The sequence below is a fragment of the Neofelis nebulosa genome, chromosome 17 (assembly GCF_028018385.1).
Source record: "Neofelis nebulosa isolate mNeoNeb1 chromosome 17, mNeoNeb1.pri, whole genome shotgun sequence".
Classification (NCBI taxonomy): Eukaryota; Metazoa; Chordata; class Mammalia; order Carnivora; family Felidae; genus Neofelis; species Neofelis nebulosa.
Genome location: NC_080798.1, coordinates 48,537,610 through 48,554,702, shown reverse-complemented (window position 1 = coordinate 48,554,702; position 17,093 = coordinate 48,537,610). Strand labels below are relative to the sequence as shown.

Below are 17,093 nucleotides of genomic sequence, written 5' to 3'. Positions count from 1 at the left end.
ATCTCACAGTTCGTGGGTTTGAGCCCTGTGTTGGGCTCTGTGCTGACAGCTCAGAGCCTAGAGCCTCCTTTGGATTCTGTGCTTCCCTCTCTCTCTGCTCCTCCCCTGCTCACACTCTGTCTCTCTCTCAAAAATAAACATTAAAAAAAATTAGCTTTTTGTCATACATGTTGCACTTTTTTCCTCTTTTAGACATTTGAATTTCTTTATGACTTTTTCCTAAGTCTTTTTTTCTGAGTCTTTATGTAGTCTAATTTAATTCTTTTCTTTATGGCTTTTCTGACCTGGGCCAGTTCACCCCTCCTTAGGCAACCTGGTGGTCCCCCGCTCCCAGGAGGTCGCCATATTGATGCCGAACTTAGTGCGGACACCCGATCCGGGTAGCGAGCTACAGCCCAGAACTCCTGGGCTCAAGCGATCCTCCTGCCTCAGCCTCCCGACGTGCCACCGCGCCCTCTTTTCCTTATGACTTTTAAAAATAAGTTTATTTATTTTGCAATTACATTCTTATTTCAACTTCCACCTTCCCTTTAAAAAAATTTTTTTTAACATTTATTTATTTTTGAGACAGAGAGAGACAGAGCATGAACGGGGGAGGGTCAGAGAGAGAGGGAGACACAGAATGTGAAGCAGGCTCCAGGCTCTGAGCTGTCAGCACACAGCCGGAGGAGGGGCTTGAACTCACAGACCATGAGATCTGACCTGAGCCAAAGTTGGAAGCTTAACTGACTGAGCCACCCAGGCGCCCCATCCACCTTCCCTTTAAAAGTAGCTCCTTTGAGGAGGGCACCTTTGGGATGAGCACTGGTATGGAAACCAATTTGACAATAAATTTGATATTAAAAAAAAGTAGCTCCTTTCTTAAACAAAGGAGGCCATAAACAAGTCTGGCTCATTGTACTATTTAAAATGAGACATATGTGATTTTTTTTCCCCCAGCAATGATACTAAACTACCAGGCCAAAATTTTAGGAAAAATAGGACCAAAAAGATCAATGAGCATGCATGGAAGAACATATATGAACACATATAGAGAAAGTTAACAGAGTTAAATATTACACTGGAATTGTCTGTATCTTGCAGGGAACTTCAGTCCTTGGATGTGGCGATCATGGACTGGTTTCACCCTCAGAAGCCTAGCATAAGCAACTCATTTCTCTTTAGAGGAAAGTACCTGTATATCCAAAAGGTACAGAGATTTCAAAATTTTCAACATTTTTTAAGTACACAGCCCAATATAACCAGGACAAAACTCCATTTATTTGAATGAGCAGATATAAGAAAAACAGAAACAGATTAACAAAGAATTATATACTAGAATCATCACATAGACTGAAAACCAACTACACTTAAAGAAACAAAAGATACTAAGAACAAACTGAGGGTTGATGGGGGGTGGGAGGGAAGGGAGGGTAGGTGATGGACATTGAAGAGGGCATCTTTTGGGATGAGCACTGGGTGTTGTATGGGAACTAATTTGACAATAAATTTCATATAATAAAATAAATAAATAAATAATAAAGAAACAAAAGATGAACTTGTAGTTATACAAAAGGAGTGGGAAATCAAACAAAGATCTAGAAAATGTGAAAAAGATCTTATGTGGATCCTGAGAAACTTAACAGAAACCCATGGGAGAGGGGAAGGAAAAAAAAAAAAAGAGGTTAGAGTGGGAGAGAGCCAAAGCATAAGGGACTCTTAAAAACAGAACAAACTGAGGGTTGATGGGGGGTGGGAGGGCGGGGAGGGTGGGTGATGGGTATTAAGGAGGGCACCTTTTGGGATGAGCACTGGGTGTTGTATGGAAACCAATTTGACAATAAATTTCATATATTGAAAAAAAAATCCAAAAAAAAAAAGAAGGTACAGAAGACAAAAGAAAATGTGAAAAAGAGTCATACTCTAGGCTCTTATAGAAATAAAATAAAATAAAATCACCTAAAATTTTAAATCTCTAAAAATAAGATTAATAAGATAATTTTAATAATTTTATGAAAAATTAGTTAAATGGAATGTGGTTCCGAAAATACAAAAGGCAATGAAGAAGTAAAAATATATGAAAAATGAACAATGAATGAGTAAAAGACTAGGTAGATGGAGTGAAAATGTATAAAAGTGTTTAATTAGAAACTTGGAGAAGAAATATATAATAAAGCAAAGACAGTATTTCAAGAGATGATGGTTATGAGTTTTCTAGGATTGATTAAATGTATCACTTTACAATTCAAAAAGCCCAACAAATGTCAGGTAGAATAAATTAAGAGAAATTAATACATGAATATATTGTAGTAAAAGAAAACTAAAGAAAACCAAAGACAAAGAGAAAATCCTAAAAACAGCCAGAGGAAAAGATAGATATATCTTCAAAAGAGACAAATTATCTTCAAAAGGATGCACGGTTAGAAATACAGCTAACTTTTCAACTGAAACAATGGAAACAAAAAAACAAACAAAAATGGAATGGCTTCTTCAATGTGATGAAGTAAAAAACAATGCCAACCAAAAAGTTATAGTTTTTCATTCTTTTTTTTGTCTATAAATATCTTTGTTTTGTCTTTATTTTTAACGATTTTGTCAAAAAGTAAAGGATTATAAATCAGCATTATTTTTCTTTCAGCACTTGAATAATACCATGTTACTATCTTCTGGCTTCATAATTTCAGCTGAAAAGTTTGTCATCAGTATTATTAGTATGCCCTTTAAGGTAATGTGTCTTTTTTTCTTCTGACTCCTTTTATGACATCCTCTTTGCTTTAGTTTTCAGTAGTGTTTGTACTAACAAGTGGTTGCTAAGCTTTGTGAACCATGAATTAATATCATTCAGCATTTTGGGAAAATTCTCAGCCATTATCTCTTAAAATATTTTTTTACCCCACTCTCTCCTCTATTTCTAAAACTCCAATTATATGCATGTTGACCTTTTGACTGTGTCCTGCATGGCTTTTGCTTTCTGCTCTATTTTTTTTCCCATTCTTTTTTGTTTCTCTCTGTGCTTCAGTTTAGATATTTTCAGGTATACTAGCGCTGTCTTCTGCTATGTACATTCTACTATTAAGCTAATACAATTAGTTTTTCATTTCCAACATTGTATTTTCAGTATAACATTGGTATTAAAATAGGCCAACACATAAACTGATTACACTTCTGAATATCAATGTAAAATCCTAAAGAAAAAATTAAAAATCATAATTCATCAACACATTAAAAGATACTTCACAACCAAGTGGAGTTTATTTCAGGAATGAAAAGATGGCTCACTATTAGGAAATCTATTAATTCAGAATAGATCTAAGGAGAAAAATTATATAATGTTCTCCATTGATGCTGAAAAAGAATTTGACAAAATTCAAACCATATTTTTTATTTTAAAAATTCAATAATATAGGAACTGAGAGAATTAAAACATAGTATAAAGTCTAATTAAAATGGCATTAAGAAACAGATCAATGGAATAGAATTAAAAGTTAAAATAGGCCCAAATACATGTTGGAGTATATTATATTACAAAGTCAGCATCTCAAATCATTGGTGTAACAATAAACTTTTTGTAAAAAAAAAAAAAAGTGCTTTTGGGACAACTTGGTAACCATAGGAAGAAAACATATCCTATGTCTAACAAAAGAATAGATGTCAAATGAATAAAATATTTAAGTGTTCAACATGAAACCATAAAAGTACAACAATACACAGTATTTGTAACTTTACAGGGGGAAGTTTTCTAACCATGTCTCAAAATCTAGATTCCTCTAAAACATATTAAGAAATTTTATTACATAAAAATGAAAAAAGAAATTTTTCATGGTGCAAAAATTTTAAGTAAAAACAAAAAAAAAGTGGTTAAAATATTTGTACCACTGGGAATGCAAGCTGGTGCAGCCACTCTGGAAAGCAATATGGAGATTCCTTAAAAAACTAAAAATAGAACTATCCTATGACCCAGCAATTGCACTACTAGGCATTTATCCACGGGATACAGGTGTGCTGTTTCGAAGGGACACATGCACCCCCATGTTTATAGCAGCACTATCAACAATAGCCAAAGTATGGAAAGAGCCCAAATGTCCATCGATGGATGAATGGATAAAGATGTGGTATATATATATATATATATATATATATATATATATATATATATATAATGGAGTGTTACTCGGCAATCAAAAAGAATGAAATCCTGCCATTTGCAACTACGTGGATGGAACTGGAGGGTATTACGCTAAGTGAAATTAGAGAAAGACATATCATATGACTTCACTCATATGAGGACTTTAAGAGACAAAACAGATGAACATAAGGGAAGGGAAACAAAATTAATATAAAAACAGGGAGGGGGACAAAACAGAAGAGACTCATAAATGTAGAGAACAAACAGAGGGTTACTGGAGGGGGTGTGTAAGGGGGGATGGGCTAAATGGGTAAGGGGCGCTAAGGAATCTATTCCTGAAATCATTGTTGCGCTATATGCTAATTTGGAAGTAAATTTTAAAAAATAAAAAATAAAATTAAAAAAGGTGATATGGAAAGATCTCCAGGGTATATGATTAAGTGAAAAAAAGTAAGGTTTAGAACAATTCATAGTGTGCTGTTTTTATGTAAGGAGGGAAATTAAGAATATGCATTCATGTTTGCATCTATTTGCATAAAAACACTGGAATAAAATTAGAGCTGTGTGGGATGAATGAGGTAAAGTAGAAATGACACCTTTCAATATAAACTTTTGATTTTTGAACACATGAATACATTACTCATCCAAAACTTTAATGTAAGGAAGCATTATAGGGCTTTCAGGAAACATGTAAAGCTGTCAGATAGCAATAGTAATGAGAGAAATATACACTAAAATACTATTTTGTAACAATTAGATTAACAAAATTCAAACAGTTTGAAATGCTGCTTGGTACTCTATTGGCAGTGGTGTGGAAAAAACAAGAATTTCCATATAATGCTGATGAAAATACAAATTGGTACAACCACCTGACTAACCAACTTAGTTTCCAATAAAGCTCAAGACATACTTGCTGTATAACTCTGCAATTGCACTTCCTAAAGACAATCTCATCCAGCTGCACAAGACATATACAGAGATACTCACTGTGGCACTGTTTGTAATAGCAAAAAACTGGGAAGAACATATTAATATTCAGTAGGAGAATAGGTAGATTATAGCATGTTCATGGTGTTAAAATGAATCACAGCTATTTGTATCTATGTGTTTAGATATTTAAAACATAAGGTTGAATGAAAAAGTCAAGTTGGGAAATGGTATATACAGTATGATATCACTTATGTGAAGTTTAAAACTACTCAAGACAATAGATACATTGTTTATGGATAAATACGTAAAAATAGCATTAAAATGTACCCAATACAGTTCCTCTGAGGACCAAGCCATGGGAATTAGATCAGGAAAGAATAATGAGAGAACTTCAAATCTATTATCAGTTTAGTTTTCCATAAAATATCTGAAAGAAATGTGTATAGCAAAATGTTGAGTTGTGTTAAATATAATGGCTGTTGGTTATGTTATTTCTGTGCTTCTGTAGTTATTTGAAGTTATTTCATTGCTTAAAATCTCATCAAGGGAAAAGATCCAAGGGCTTACTTATTTCATACAAATCTAGGGTCAGAGGGACTAATGTCATCAATTTGAGTTGCTCACTGCAAAACTGTTTTCCAGAAATATAGCAAGAGCCATTATACTCTTTTTGAAAACCATCTAATATTGATTTTTTTTTCAATCTATCTTCCCCAAATCATCAGATCCACAAAGTAAAGGAAGCAGTAACTCCTGTCTTATTTCTACAACCTTAGAAAGTGTTCCCAATCCCAAGCTACTGAGAAAACAGATAGGATGAAAGGAATATTATGCCTGTGAGAATGGATAAGGTTGCTGTTGCCAGCATTGGAATTTTTGTGTCTCCTTGGAAGGCCTGTTCCCACTTTGCTTCCTTTTTAGTTTCTGGGGTTGAACGTTGTAATCATTGTAGATGAGGTTAACCACGGTCATTTATTATGTCCTAGTAAAAATATGTTTTGTGGAAGTCTCATTACATCTTGCCATTACATTTTGCTACTATCAAACAAACAAAAAAGAACAAAAAAAAAAGAACAAAATTAATTTTACAAAAAAAAATATGAAGCCAGTTATATACACAATACATTTCATACTGTGGTTTCAGTACTTTCAGACAACAGAGGGTAATAAATAAAATGTATGAGTGGAGCCATAAATTCTCTAGCAACTAGCAGGTTGATGGAAAGGGTGTTTCTCATCTCTTCATCACAGCAGGGTCAAATTCACCATGCAAGTGAATTGCTAAATCAAACTTCATCAGAAGTGCTCATTCTCTGAAGGGCTCAGGAAACAACTTACTAGACTTGACTGAGCTTACCCAGCACATCGCGGCAATGCAAAGGCAGTATTCCCCATCTATATGGAAGGTAGTGTACGACTGAGAAAGTATGCTGGCCTCAGAGGGTGCCAAAGACCTGGGTTCAAGTTCCAGCTTTACTTAGGTATACGGTCATTTATTTATTTTTATTTATTTATTTATTTTTTAATATATGAAATTTATTGTCAAATTGGTTTCCATACAACACCCAGTGCTCATCCCAAAAGGTGCCCTCCTCAATACCCATCACCCACCCTCCCCTCCCGCCCACCCCCCATCAACCCTCAGTTTGTTCTCAGTTTTTAACAGTCTCTTATGCTTTGGCTCTCTCCCACTCTAACCTCTTTTTTTTTTCCTTCCCCTCCCCCATGGGTTTCTGTTAAGTTTCTCAGGATCCACATAAGAGTGAAACCATATGGTATCTGTCTTTCTCTGTATGGCTTATTTCACTTAGCATCATACTCTCCAGTTCCATCCACGTTGCTACAAAAGGCCATATTTCATTCTTTCTCATTGCCACGTAGTATTCCATTGTGGGTATACGGTCATTTAATGTCTCTGGGCCTTAGTTTACTCATCATTAAAATAAAGGGAGTTAAATAAACACAAAGAACAATATGGTGGCTGCCAGAGGGGAGGGAAGTGGGGGGGCAAGATGAAGTAAATGAAGGGTATTAAGAGGTACAAATTTTCAGTTATAAAATTATCACAGGGATGAAAAGTAGAGAATAGGGAATACAGTCAGTAATACTGCAGTAATTTTGTATGGTGACAGATGGCAACTATACTTACCATGGCAAACAATTTGTAATGTATATAAATGTCCAGTCACCATGTTGTACACCCGAAACTACTATGTTGTATGTCAACTATACATCAATTAAAAGTTTTTTTAATAAAATAAATGGAGTTAAGAAAAGTCCCCTAATGTCCCTTTAAATACAAACACCTAATGACTTGAGTCTTCACTTGCTATGTAATTTACAGAAACCTCATTCCACCTTCCTAACAATCTCTAACCATCAGTGTGTCCAAACTTCTGCTATTCCTTATCCTCAGCTATGGAATAAGAAATGAAGAAAAGAAAACTAGGTCAAGGAATGTTTCCATTGCTTCTGAAACCACGTTACAATATTTACTCTTTTGTAATAACTATGTTCTGCTAGGTTTTCTAATTATAACAGCACACACTTACAATTAACTATAATAACCACACAATTGAAACAAAGCTTATGCAGCCAAGCCTGCATAGGTATGCTCAGATACATATTACTTAGTAGTTTCAACTGTAAGATAACATATTGCACTCAATTACTTACTATGTTGTATTTTGGTATTCCTTTATTGACCTTTAGGAGAAAAAAAAAAGAACTTCTTTGTGGTTTATTAGAGTAAAATATAGAATGACTGTAAAGCTGTCCTGTGAAGTACTAATATTATGATTACTTGTATCTTCAATAATAATACATTATCATGCCTTTGGGGAAAGGAGCCTTTTTGCCAACTTCTGACATCTGAATTGAAATAGCTCCTCTTCAGTAAGAGACATAATACTTTTAAAATGCTGAGTAAGTGCATCAGCTCTATTTCCTGATTATGCCAGTGGTTAATGTCACCTTTAAGGTGACAGCAACCTCACCAGGGATTGAATAAAAAACAGTGCTATGGTCCTACTTCGGGGGTTCATTCAAGTAACCAAAGGTTTAATAAGAATGTCTTTTTTCTTAAAGCCTGTCTGAATACTAATATCTCCATGAACCCTTAGATTATATAAAGTTTCTCAACATCCAGTTCAAAGTGCAAAATTTAAGCAATTACCATTTGCTTGTCTTTTATTAATCAAATAATATTTTCACTTCTCAGTTTTATTGAAATGATAGAACTAGTTTACTCAACTGTTCTGTTTTTTTGTTTCTGTTTCTGTTTTATTTTGTTAAAAATGTAGTCTTGAGTAGTTGTTGTTTTATTTTTTTGAAGATTTTATTTTTAAGTAATCTCTACACCCAACATGGGGCTTGAACTCACAATCTTGAGATCAAGAGTCGCACACTCCACCAACTGGGCCAGCCAGGCACCCCTTGAGTAACTGTGTTCTTAATCTCTTCAGGAGGAATTAGTTTATAAAAGGTATGAAGTTACTTTAGCTCCTCTGTTTTAGACCATAATAAAAAGGTAACTAAATCATTTCTGGGCTAAAATAAATTCCCTAAACAACTTGGTTTTACCACAGAAGAGCATATGCATAAGAAAGGAGGGAAGAGTTCTGGGTCAGGTATCGCTGATAAGTAAAATATTAGATTGCGGTGAAATTTACACTCAACCTTGTTAATGGCTAGAGCACTGGTTCAAACTCTGATTGCTAAAAAAGCAAAATCTCCTAGCTGTTTAATCAAGAATGGAGGGCAAGCAACTGAAGGGCATAAACACAACTGTGAGAAATGTGATTGAGTACTTCCCACTGAGGATTATCAATGCTCCTCCTTCTGGAATATTGTTTGGGGAAGTGTGAAAAAAATCCATGCTAAATGTCCCTCCTCAAATCAATTCATACTTAAACAGCTGCAGAAAGTTCAATCAGATGCTTATTTAGTGAAAAGAGAAGGCAATGATGATAGCTGCTTGGAAAAGCTCCATGATTAATTAATTGTGTTTAGGCAGTCATTACTGTTTTTCACTAATGAAAGGTTATAGGTTCTGGTCATTGATAACCCACAATAATGATGAAAGCATATTCTTATTAGCTGTTCATTTCATGTAAAGAAAAATGCTACAAGATAGTTTACCTACTTCTATCCGTAATCTTTAGAAAATGCCTTCATTTGTGAACCAAAGTCTACAACAAACCTCACAGTGTGGAAATAAACTTTGCCACAGTGATTAAATTTTAGTACACAGATATTCATTTCCTTTAGCACAGGACTACAAATGTAAGTATGGGTGCCAATCCAAATACTTACCTAAAAGTAAAATCCAGATTGAGGGCCACTGAGAGAAAGCAGCTGCATTTCAAAGTCAATGGATTAAGGGAGTAAAAAATGCACAGGGAGTGATACAACAGATTAGAGAGATGACCCACTCTGGTGGAGAAATCACCGCACAGGAGGTTAGAGTTTGAGCCTGGGTTCTAATAGGGCTTCTGGCTCCATATGCAACATTGGGCAAGCCACTTAATTTCTTAAAGCTTCAGTTTTTCATTTGTAAAATCTAAGAACTGGATTTGATTATTAGTTAGATCTTCTCTCAAGCTTTGATTCTATTGATCTATGAGCACTCTAAGCTGTTAGCCTCAAAACCCAACCAAATAAAATTTTTTGACATTATACTCCTACCATGTGTACTTATTTGTTTATAAATTATATATATACTATACATAATATACTAGAGTACACATATGAGAAATGTATAAAAAATATGACTCAGGGGCAGTTGGGTGGCTGAGTCAGTTTAGTGTCCGACTTCGGCTCAGGTTATGATCTCACAGTTCATGAGTTCAAGCCCCACATCGGGCTTTGCGCTGACAGCTCAGAGCCTGGAGTCTGCTTCAGATTCTGTGTCTCCCTCTTTCTCTGCCCCTCCCCTGCTTGCACTCTCTCTCTCAAAAATAAATACACATTTAAAAAAATATGACCCAAAATATTTAAAAAGATGAGTTAAACATGAATAATATCTTAAAGATAACTTATTTGATGTGTTTACCAACAAAAGATAGACTACACTTCATTCTTGTGATATGGTATCAAAACATGATTCTAAGGCCACATTTTTTCCAATACTTAATTTTAGGGTTTGACATTAACAAAAATGATACTCACAAAGATACAGAGATCCAGGTGGAAGAAATGTATCAGTGACTGAATTTATTAACACTCATACTTTTCACTTTCATCCAGTAGCAACACTAACAACACAAAGGCTTTTGTTGAAATTCATGAAAGAAGAAAGAAAAAGAAAGAAAGAAAGAAAGAAAGAAAGAAAGAAAGAAAGAAAGAAAGGGGATAAAAGGCAGAAATTACCAATACCGGTAATGAAAGAGGAGACATCACTATAGATCCTACAGACATTACAAAGTTTGGGGTTATTATGATAAACTTTATGTCAACAAATTAAAATTTTTAGATTAAATGCAAAGATTCCTTGAAAAAGTTTACCAAAAATTATACAAGAAAAAAAAAAAAGAGACATCTGAGTAAATCTAAGTGTACTAAATAAGTTGAATAACTGAATAACTTACAACCTTCATACAAAAAAAGTCTCCAGGCCCAGATAGCTTAAAAAATGAATTTTTCAATCACTTAAAGAAAAAATAACATGAATATTAGAAATGACAACAAAACCCTTCCAGAGAATAAAAAAAGTAGTATAATTCCCTACTTGTTTTATGAGACCAATTTGTTTTTTCAGATTAAAGACAAAGCCATTACATGAAAAGGTGAAATCATATATGATCATCTCAAAAAATACAGAAGTAATGGATAAAAGTCAATTCCTGTTCAAAATTAAAGGTCTTAGAAACCTAGAGATAGAAAGGAATTTTCTTAATCTGATAAAGTGCCCACCAAAAGCATCATACTAAATGATGAAACACTGAGTATTTCCCCTCTGAGACTGAGAATAAGAGAAGGATGTTTGCCATCATCATTACTATTGAACGCTGTGGTAAAGGCCTAGCTCTGCAAGAAAGAAAAAGAAAGAAAAGGTTTAAGGATTGAAAAAGAATAAAATTATCATTATTTTCAGATGACCTGATTGTATATATACAAAATCTAAAATCATCTACGGATAAACTGAGTCAGGAAGTTAATTTATCAGGGTGAGAAGACATAAAAGACCGATATACAAAAGTGAACTCCTTTTTTGATATACCCTCCAAAATTAAGAAAATAAAATTAGAAGAAAAATACCATACTATCTATAAGAGGAAAAAATGATAAAGTGTACTTCATAAAAATTAAATTATTTTGCTAATGAAAAAACACCATTAAGAAAATTAGAAAAATAATCCACTGTGAGGAGATATTCACAATAATTATTTCTGAAAGACTTATATTGAGAATATATTTTTAAAAACTACAAGTCAAAAGCAAAAGGACAAACAACCCCATAAAGAATAGGCAAAAAAATCTGAATACACATGAGAACAGGAAACATAAAAAGGTCCAAAGCACATGAAAAGGCACTCGACATTATTAGTCATATACAGAAATGCCAATTAAAAATGAAATACATAGGCTTTTGCTGACATTTGGCTGGTGATAACTTCATACCCAGTAGGATGACTAAAAATAAAAGACTGACAATGACGAAGAGTTGATGAGAATGTGGAGTAACTGGAGCCCTCATCCACTGCCAGTGTTGGGGGGGGGGGCGGGTTGCGGTATGGAAAATGTTTCAACCACTTTAGGAAACTGCTTGGAAGTTTCGCAGAAAGTTAAGCAGTTAAGCGTATACCTACTCTAGGACCCAGCAGCTCCACTCCTAAACACTGACCTGAGCAAAGTAAAAACATACGCACACATACAACTCGTACAAGAATTGTTATTAAAGCTTTGTTCATAATCGCCCCAAACTTCAAACGGTCTAAAGTTACACTAACAGGAAAATGAATGAACTATGTATAACTGTACAGTGGAATGCTTCTCAGGAGCAAATAGGGAATTTCTGATACACGCCACAACATGCATAAATGTCAAAGACATTATGTTGAGTGAAAGAAACCAGACACAAAAGAGGATGTGCTATGTGAGCACATTTATTTGAAGTCCAAGAACAAGCAATACTAATATGGAGTGACAGGACCCCAAATGTCTAGGATGGGGATGAGAGACTGATTGGAGAGGGCATGAGGCACTCTCGGAAGCCGTGGATATTCTGTCTCACAGGGAGTGGTGGTTACACAGGTATTTACACGTGAAAAAACTCATCAAACTGTACAGTGAACATCTGTGCATCTTATTGTGCCTAAATTATACCTCAATAAAAATGTAATTAAAAAATCACTTACACAAACATACAAAATATTGAATGTATAGGAATAACTCTAACCACAGTGTTTGAGACTTCTACCCAGAAAACTGTTGAGAAAAACTAGAGAAAACGTAAATACATGAAGGGATAAACCGTGTTTATAATATGATATATGGAGAGGATTACAGAATAGTAGGAAATAAATAATGCTGAACGATGTGAAAAAAGACATAAATTAGAGTCAATTTTACCAGCAAATTAAACTGAGGTTTGAAATAACCAAACTTCTCAACAAAATACTTTTTAAACTACTTTAAAATGGATCCCTAACCCTATAGGGTAATAAGAACATCAAAGTGAGGTGAAGAATTGTAGGAAATAATGTAGTACCAAGGCTGTCTTTTGTGGTAATGGCTTCTGTTAACCCTTGAGCCTCTCCTTTACTGCATTGTGTGCATATGATGGCAGATAAAGTCGAGGGCCTGACTGAAGTGGGGATGCTAAATCCAGAATTTACAAAACACAAAAGGGCAGGAGGTATGATGGGGTTCAGCACACACTGTCCCAAAATATGGCACACCTTGGCATCCTATTTCAAGTGGAAGGAATCCGAGAAACGGCAGATAAGAAAGGATTTTCTGATCTTCCACTGAAGCAGGCCGTAAGACCCACATGTGAGAAGTACCCTCCTGTACTTGGATGAAAGGAGCAGACTTGTCTGGAGACAGACGGACATTGAGAGGAAGTTGTTTTCCCAAGTTTACTACACTTAGCTCATACCCGTTTTGGTCCTAACACATTTTTCCACAACTCTACTCTTCATCAAACCTAGCAAAAAAATACCCAGGTTTAACTACTTCTTCAAGGTCTTCATTTCTTTCTGAAAGCTCCCATGCCAAGGTGAGATGGGGAAATGGAAGGATCCCATAAAAATCAGCTTTTGTTCTTCTTCCTGCTTTCTGTTCTTGCCAGGACATGCAACCCCAGCCCACTTTACACATGCCTCAGAATGCCCTCCTGGTAAGGGACAAGGAGTTCATGATTCCTCTAGAATAGATGATATCTAAGGAAGGGCCAGGTGAGAAGGACCTGAGGAAGCCAGCATATGTGCATTCCAGACCAAGGCTCTATACATCCTGATGCCAAGGTTCCCTGGCTCCAAGAATAACACCTGGGCCTTGGTCTTCTAACCAGTTCCTGGATGCCAGAGGGGACATGTATACCAGAATCCGAACAAAGACAAGACCCCCTCCTTCCCTTTCTGAGTTTGTCGAATGCTGTGTCTGTATCTGAGCTCTCTATATCTTCAATAAATTCTGCTCTTATTTCCTGTGGGCTCATGTTTGATTTCCATCCTACATGAAGCCGAGGACCCTCCTGGCTGCTCCTGCAGGACCCCTCTGGGTCCCCAGACTCAGCCTGCCTGCATCAAAGGAAAACTTATATTAAATAAGTGTATGCTTTTCTCTTCTTGATCTGTCTTTGTTACAGGGCCCCACCCAAAAGCCTAGAAGGGTGGAGGAAAAATATGTTTTTCCTCCCCTATAGATACTGTGGTTGAAAACCATCATAAACAATAAACAGAAACTAAATAAATAAATAAGCAGATATAATATATTTAAGTGATGAGATGCAGAACGAAAATAACGATGTTTAACATATTTAAGAAATAAAAGGGAAACTTGAAAAATGAAAGAGTAGAGAGCAATCAGATTTAAGAACAGATTTAATCAAGAACCAAATAAAATTTCAGAAAGCAAAATACATGCAAGAATGGAAAAATTAAAATTCAGCAGATGAGGGGTGCCTGGGCGGCTCAGTCGGTTAAGCGTCCAACTCCGGCTCAGGCATGATCTCACAGTTCATGGGTTTGAGCCCTGCGTCAGGCTCTATGCTGACAGCTCAAAGACTGGAGCCTACTTCAGATTCTGTGTCTCCCTCTCCCTCTCTCCCTCTGCCCTCCTCCTGCTTGCTTGCTCTCTCTCTCTCTCTCAAAAACAAATAAACATTAAAAAAAAAAACCCAAAAAAACAAAAAAACCTCAGCAGATGAGACTTCATGGAAGAGGGAATTAGTGAATGGAGAAGAAAGTATCCAGAGAAGTGTTACAGAGTCAAAGAGATGGAAAACATAAAATAAAGGTTAAAAGGAATAAATAGTAAAGTAGTAATAGAAACAGAACAATAGAGTAACTAATTGGAATTCCAGAACAAGATAATAGAAGGGAGAAGAGCCAATAATCTGTATGGGGAACAAAAATTAAACACAGCCCCTACCTCACACATATACATATATGAATTCAAAGATCACCCATCAACCTAAACATTGAAGCTACAACTATTACCCTCTAAAAGTAAACATAGGAGACTATGTTTGTGATCTTGGAGAAGATAATCATTTCTTAGCAAGAAGGCAAAAAGCATTCATCTTAAAGGAATATCATTGGGAATGCTGACTTTATCAAAGTTAAAAATTTCTGCTGATCAAGAAACATGAAGGGAATGAAAAGGCAAGCTATGGACTGGAAGAATACATTAACGGCACATATATCTGACAAATGGTTAGTACTGAGAATATCAAGTTATAAAGTACTCTTACAAATTAATAATAAAAGAAAAACAACTCAATAAAAAATGAGCAAGACTTCAACAGACACTTCATTAAAAAAGATATATGAATGGCCAGAAAGCACAGGAAAAGGTACTCAACATCATTAATCAGATGAAAATTAAAACCACTAGAGGACCTAGCTTGACACTACTTGCATGTCTAAAATGATCAAGACAACACTATGTGGTAGCAGGAGGGAAAAAAAGACAACACTTTATTGGCAAGGACGTGAAGCAATTGGAAGTCACACACTTTGTTGGTGGGAGTGTAAAATGACACAACTACTTCGGAAAAATGGATGTCCCTGCTGTGTTATAAACTGTGCTTTTTACCCTCCTCTCTTGTATTACATGGGCCAAAGCTTCCCCCTTTTTGCTTAAGCTGGTTCAGATCAGGTTTGTCTTGAGAGCAGCCAGGGAATTCTGTCCTACACTAAAAGATAAGATACATGGATGGTACCACTGGGTATGTGTCGCTGTCATGCCAGGCAATGTGGAACTTGGACCGCTTAACCACAGGTCCATAGGCAAGGACTCGAACGTCCTGCTCAGATATGCATCCACAAAGCGAGAAAGTCTGAACTGTGAACTACATGTCATTTGTTACTCTTTCCCTGGCTGTGCCCTTGTGTTTTCTGCCTACAGTGGCCTTCTGATGCAGACAATCTGGGTCAATAAACATGAATGGTTAAAGAAGAAGTGAGAGGAAAATGAGAAAAATCATGAAATAATAAATGGCAATGGTAAAATATTAATTTGAAAACCAACTTTGGGGACTTGCATAACGTACATGCAGTCCACACAACCATAAATTAAATATTAGCAAAAACAATTGTATAATTTTCATGATTATACAGACTGTGGCCTTCAAAAAATGCTAGTGGCAGTAGACACAGTACTACATTTAAGTAAGGCATTAAGTAAGATACTTGCACATTCCAAGCATTAAAGCAGCTGGGCCTTACATAGACTAGTGGGTACACACAAGAACATTCTGAATTGGAGTTCACATTTTTATGATGTTAGACAAATGCAGTAATAAATCAAATGGAAAACATGGTATTAATTTACCTTCAAGTTCCATGTACACATAAATAACCTTAAACTATCTGTGTGAATGCAGGGTATACTTTCCTTCCAGAGCTCTGTATTTCTCAGGCTTTCAAGCACCGGAGAAACCAGTCAGGTGGGACATCTATCTGGATCAACATTATTTCTGTTGGAGACATTCATTCTTCGGTTCTTCACCTTGTGGCTCTTAGCTTACTCTAATGCAGCCAAAATAACCACCTGCTACTTTGCTTCACCATATTTTCCACTTGACCTTTCTTAACATGTAGAACTTTGGACAAAGAATAACACATACCTGTGTCATAATGCACAATAAGTCTTTTGCTGTGATTGCCCACAGTCTGTGGCTCAAAGTCCACTTCCAGTTGCATGGACTCTCCCACATTAAGAGTTCCAACAGGTGGCTCTACGGAGAAAGGCCTGCAGCACACATGAAGACGCACCATCAGAACACATCCTGACATGTGTGAGAGGAGGAGGAGAAGATACAGACAGGACTTGTAGTTCTGTAGACAGCTCAGACCCCCCGCCCCAACTGAATGAATCAGAAGGACAGTATACTTTACCCCCTAATGTGAAAGATTTTGGTTTTAAGGTTAAAATAGCAGTAACAGATCAACAAGTCTAAGAGAAATTTAAATGGTATCATAATATTCTTGTTTGTGTCCTTGCCTTTCAGCCATTCTTTTAGCATTCATTGAGTGATTCCAGTGGTCAGACTTAAAACGTGTATGCAAATACTGTAAGCTGCAACAGAAAAGTACGTTCAAAAGGATAGAAATCAAGTTTTGTGACAGTTCAGTGAAGTTTTCATAATGGAAAAACATATCAGAGTCCCAAAAGATCACACAATCACAGGAAGATAATTTGAGGGCAGTTTAACAAGGGGTCTATTGAAAAGGGGCTTAGGGATATACAGGAACTACAAAAGATGATACAATCCCCCAGGGCTATAAACAGTAAAGCCTTTATGACCTCTAGGCCCAAAGAGCCAAGGAGCAGCGGTGGTTTTGAAGCCCACAAGAGTCCTACTTGAGAATGCTGCCTTATGAGGAGC

The 17,093-nt window shown here is 35.9% G+C and overlaps 1 protein-coding gene across 12 annotated transcripts in view; it reads right to left on the bottom strand.

Moving 5' to 3' along the window:
• Positions 1-17,093, bottom strand: part of HYDIN (HYDIN axonemal central pair apparatus protein) — a 439,740-nt gene that overhangs the window by 279,716 nt on the left and 142,931 nt on the right. For all 12 annotated transcript variants that reach the window (XR_009256078.1, XR_009256079.1, XR_009256080.1 and 9 more), the window contains one exon: positions 16,332-16,456. Coding sequence is in view for 9 of the 12 variants with exons in the window: in XM_058708213.1 (XP_058564196.1) it covers positions 16,332-16,456 (125 nt within the window). In the remaining 3 variants the exon portion in view is untranslated. The remainder of the gene's footprint in view (positions 1-16,331; positions 16,457-17,093) is intronic.